Raw genomic sequence first — 5,563 nt, 5'->3', positions numbered from 1 at the left:
GTTTCAAGTTTCTGGGTGTGCACATAGACACAGACCTCCAATGGAGCTCTAACACCTCTGCGGTTTTAAAGAAGGCCCAACAGCGTCTCCACTTTCTGAGAATCCTCAGAAAAATGGTCCTGAAGAAGGAGCTGCTGACCGTCTTCTACCGCTGTTCCATTGAAAGTGTGCTGACATATTGCATCGGTGTGTGGTTCTCCAGCTGCACCACAGCACACAGAAAGGCACTCCAGAGGGTCATTAATATGGCCCAAAAAATCATTGGACATCCTCTTCCCTCCCTGAAGGACCTGTACAGCACTCGCTGTCTCAAGAGGGCACGCAGCATCCTACAGGATGGAACACTCCCAGGACACCGGGTGCTTAAGCTGCTGCCATCTGGCAGGAGGTTCAGGCTACTGAGGTCCCAGACAAACAGACTCAAGGACAGCTTTTACAACAGGGCAATAGCCCTGATAATGCAAATAGCTGATCTGACTGGCTACCTACCTGGACTTTTTTTTGGGGGGGGGGAGGTAACAATGTTTAAAACAATAATAATAATAATATTTTTATTTATAACAAGGTGCAATAATAATTAATGTGCAATAATAACAGTGTGCAATACACACACACTTATTGTTCTTTTTTTATTACTAAGTTAATATACTGTGTTGTGTTGTTTGTGTTGCATTGTGATGTGTCATATCGTGTCGTGTTGTGTTATATGTAGTGCCGACGTAGGACAGTTTTCCAATCTCATTGTACTACTGTACTATGTATGACTGTGCAATAACAAAGAGTTATCTTATCATCTTCATTGCCACACCTGACTCCACCTCACCCTGTCCCCATGCTCCTCTGTATGCCCAGCTTCACTATACATCCAGGAGTTTTCTCTGCAGGCTTCCTTTTTTCCTCCTGCCTGGCAGATCCATATTCAGCATCCTTTGTCAGTACATCCACTGCCCCTCCTCTGCACACATCCAAAGCATCCCAGCCTTGCTTCTCTAACTTTATCTCCAAACCATCCAACCTGAGTGGTCATTTTCTTGAAGTAATTCCTTACTTTGACCATCCTGCTCACTCCCAATGAAAATCTCAGCATCTTCAGCTCAACCGCCCGTCGTTTTGTTATTTTCATTGTCTCCAAAACTTATACAATAGCAGGTCTCACTACCCTTTTTTTTTGTAAACCTCTTTCACGCTGCTATTCTTCTGTCACAAATCACCCCTGACACTCGTCTCCACCCACTCCACCCTGCCTCCAGCTCTCTTGTGCACTGTCCGTTGCTTATGCTGACTTGAATTTATTTAGTTTTCTGTTTGATAAACTTTTAAAAGCTTATATACTTCTTGGTTTCTTTGTAAAAAAACACATACTGTGTAAACAGCAGTCTTTAATTTCCACGTGCTTACAGTGAAGCATCTTTCTATACCAAATGTTGCACGAGGTGTATTGGTACTATGTAGTGTCCATCCACATGGGTAGTCTAAGAACATGAGCACCGAGCCCTCCAAGTACCAATCAAATGCAGAGTGCACAGCACAACAGAGTGTGTTTTGCCCGCTTACTCGTACCATCATGCCAAGATGCCACCTAGCACTATGTCTTCTATGTGTCAAGATGTTATTTAAACACAAAATGAAACACATAATTATGCTTTTAGCTATAATTAAACTCAGCTTTTATTTGTTCAAGCTCAAAGTTTATATAACATGTTTCTCATGGAGTATGAGTGGTTTAAAGATGTAGCAGGGTTTTTTTTGTTTTACCAACAGTCAGGTCCACAGGAGTGATACCCAGTAAATGTCCTGGCTGCATACCAAATATCCTTGGGCAAGATACTAACCCCATGTTTGCCTACTGGTGGTGGTCAGAGGGCCCGGTGGCGCCAGTGTCCGGCATCCTCGCCTCTGTCAGTGCGCCCCAGGGCAGCTGTGGCTACAATGTAGCTTGCCATTGCCAGTGTGTGAATGTGTGAATGACTGAATGTAGTGTAAAACGCTTTGGGGTCCTTTGGGACTGAGTAAAGCGCTATACAAATGCAAGCCATGTGCAAGCACAGCACACACAATTAACTAAATTTGGTTGAAAGTTAACACGTGTTTTAGTGCCATCGAGATTGCATGCTAGCATAATGAGGGGGTTCTGGGCTCTGAGAGAAAGTGGGATCGCTACAAGATGACTGAAGACCCAAGAAGGAAAAATACCTCTTTTATAAATGTTTGGTTATTCAGTCGTTGTGACATAGTGGATCATTTAATGTGGACTCTGAACAATCTGAGAAGAACAACTCTTTGGCTTCCTTGATCACATGTCCATAAACAGTCATAAAGTCATAAACAGTCTGTGATCATAATAAAAGATTTTTATGAAAGTCTCTACAGCTGATGAATGGAAACATATCTAGAAGTCAGCATAACTTATGACTCATTATTTGCCTATTTGCTAGTATGTTTGAAGCTTTGGTTGAACTAAACACAGAACACACATCCACTCTGACAACCTTCTTCAAACTGAGCATCAGAATGGGGAGGGAGGGCGATTTAATTGTGAGCATGGCACGGTTACTGCTGATCCACTGGGATTTTCCTGCAGAACTGCAGTTCTCTGAGCAAAAATGTATTGTTGACATCACAGGAAAATAATTAGACTGCTTGTAGTTGGTAAGAAATTTACAGTAACTCAAGAAACAATTTGTTACGGCTAAGCAGAAAAGCAGCTCTTAATGCACAAAACCCCCAAACTTGTAGCAGATGGGCTACAGCAGCAGAAGACCACACCAAGTCCTGTTAGAGTTGAGCAGGAAACTGGGCTAAAGTTCACACAGGCTCACCAAAATTTGACAATACAAGACAGAAATTTTTTTTTCTGACGAGTCTTAATTTTTGCTACGTTTGGATGGTAGGGTCCAAATTTGGCCTAAGCATGAAGCATAGTAAATGAACTGGTTCTTATACAGCTCATTTCTACTCTACCTCAACACTGAAAGCAACATGCCTCATTCACCAGTTCACACTCTTTCTTACGAGCACTTTTTCTAGGCTTAACTGCTTTCTGGCTAACATTTACACTCCAATGGATGCATCATAGAGTAACTTGGGGGAAAGTATCTTGCCCAGGTATATTTGGCATGTAGAATGGCTCAAAACAGGTATCAAACAACCTCCTGAGCTACAGTCACAGCACTCCATCCCTGTATCTATTCATTTAAACATCACAGCCTCCACGAGTATTGTTTGCAGATCATGTCCCTTTATGACAACAGTGTAGCCATCTTCTGAAATCTACTTCCAGCAGGATAATGCTCCACATCACAAAATTTAAATAATCTCAAATTGGTTTTTCGACCATGAAAATCACCTTCAGTCACCAGATCTCAAGAAAAAAAAAAGCACCTTTTGGATGTGGTGCTGGTATCATGCCAATATGGAGAAATGTCTGAGGAATGTTTCCAGGACCTTTATGGGATCCAACTCGGTGCTAGCAACATGCAACTAATTCCTTTTCCCAGCTTTAATTAAAAGAAAAGAAAGTGCAATCATTGAAAACACAAACAAATTGCTAACATGTAAAATAGTTTATTTTTGTAAATGTTTCTAAATTCAATTCCACAAACTCCAAACCTCATACTCTGTACACTTCAAAAGGCAATTCAAAAAAAGAGAAAGAAACAAAAAAAAAAAGAAACGAAAAAGAAAAGGAACAAAAGAAAAACAAAAAGAAAAGAAATGACTACTTTACACGACCAAGAAAATGTAGCACAAACACACTGGCAGGATGATGTATCGTACAAGAGAAGAAAAAATATCCAAGAAACAATTTTGTTACAACCATTCATTGAGAAAAATATATACAATTGAGTCTTCGGAAAGTTAAAAAAATACATGCCATATACATTACAAGTTCTAAGACTGTCTCCAAAATTTTACAGTCAACTTGAAATTGTGCACGCAAAAACTCCTCTGCTTCTAGCATGTGACTTGTGAAGTGTCAGTATAAGAAATATTTCTGATTATAAGCAGGATGCCATCTCTTTCCAAAAAACGAAACAAAAACAAAAGGCAGAACAACCTATAGTTCTCCATAGAATTCTTTCTGTCGCGCAGTGGTTCGTCTAAGTAACAACATTATTAGACGTTCGCACCTTATTTGTGTTAAAAGTAACGTTTAAAAAACAACAACAACAAAAAAACAGGTTAACACATGTTGCTGTTTCCATTTGTGATAAAAAGTTAAAAAGCAGTTTTTTTGGGTTTTAAAACCTAATTCACAGTTCTTTAAAATCAAACCTGATTAACAGCAAACAGATCACAATGATCTTTTACTATCTGAAGAGTCTTTTTTTTGATTCTGTAACCGATTACTTGTTACATTAGTCAACAAAAATATTTCTTTTTTTTTTTTGAGAGTGGTCAAAGTAAGTGTAAGTCACAAAACACTACGCTACAATACCGTACTTTTAATACAACAAAAATACTTTGTGAATTATTGTGGTTATATTACAAATTCTGTACAGAATAATCATAATATATACTCTCAAACTGAAATAACGTCCATCTTAAATAAATTTCAATGACAAACAGAACAAAAACAATTTTTAAAAACACCCAAACATCGAGAAGGTTAAGGTAGTATTTGGTCGGTTATTCCTATAGTTTTTTTGTTGGTTTTTTTTATGTACATTTATACAAAAGTAACAGCATGTCTTCTTCAATCTTCAAAAACAATAGCAATCTAGCCTTCTTTTAACTCGATCTCATTTTGAGAATAAAATTCATTCACTCAGTAATAAATACAAAACCTCTCGAATTCCACACAAATCACATGACAGAGACCTATGATAAAACTGACTCATGGAATCAAGTATTTAAAAGCTTGTGTGTGTGTGTGTGGGTGTGTGTATGGGTTTTTTTTGTTTATTTTTTTATTTTTAGTGCAAGTTAATATTCCCTTCGCGGTATTCATTGCTGTACATTCCTCATTCAGTGATGTCTACATTTAGTCAAACGGTATACATTAACAGTATGAACAAAAGGGCCTGCCCTTAGTAAGCAATAAGGCCGCACCCCACACAGTGCTTTCTCATTCGCTGGTGGATTCCGCACCCCATGTACACCAAACAAACACACGGATACATACAGACGGAGGCGTCGACAGAGCCCCTCACATATGGCACGAGTCATTTCCTGCTACTGTGTTATATTTCCCTTCCGCCGCCTATTTTTAATTCCACGTTGTTGACGAACCAACACCGATTCATTTATTTCTCCAAGGGCTCAGGCCTTCTGCTCATTCGTAAAATGACTTTAGTGTGAAGTCTCTTATTTATTCTGTGCAGAGATCACAGCATCCTCCACACGCTATGGCAAGGAATGCGTTTGGGTTCGTCGTTTCCATTTTGCTCAGTTAATCCACTTCCTGCATTCAGGAGCTCCACAGTGGCAAGCAATCTTGTGCTGGCCCTCAAAGCTGTCAAACTGGTAGTTGAAACACAGCTGCAGAAAACAAACACGGGAGAAACACCCATGGCTATATCACAACTGCACCGTTTACACCCACATATGCATGCAAACGAAC

The 5,563-nt window shown here is 39.5% G+C and overlaps 1 protein-coding gene across 1 annotated transcript in view; it reads right to left on the bottom strand.

Moving 5' to 3' along the window:
- Positions 1 to 3,750: 3,750 nt before the first annotated feature.
- LOC102196854 (histone-lysine N-methyltransferase 2C) overlaps positions 3,751 to 5,563 on the bottom strand; it is an 85,097-nt gene continuing 83,284 nt past the window's right edge. Inside the window, exon 60 of the mRNA XM_013911579.1 lies at positions 3,751 to 5,481. Coding sequence (XP_013767033.1) covers positions 5,389 to 5,481 — 93 coding nt within the window. The 3' untranslated portion in view covers positions 3,751 to 5,388. The remainder of the gene's footprint in view (positions 5,482 to 5,563) is intronic.

The sequence above is a fragment of the Pundamilia nyererei genome, unplaced genomic scaffold, assembly GCF_000239375.1.
Source record: "Pundamilia nyererei isolate P.nyererei 1_Seehausen unplaced genomic scaffold, PunNye1.0 scaffold00004, whole genome shotgun sequence".
In the NCBI taxonomy this organism is placed as follows: Eukaryota; Metazoa; Chordata; class Actinopteri; order Cichliformes; family Cichlidae; genus Pundamilia; species Pundamilia nyererei.
Note: the sequence above shows the minus strand (reverse complement) of the source record. Positions and strands in the feature narration are given on the sequence as shown.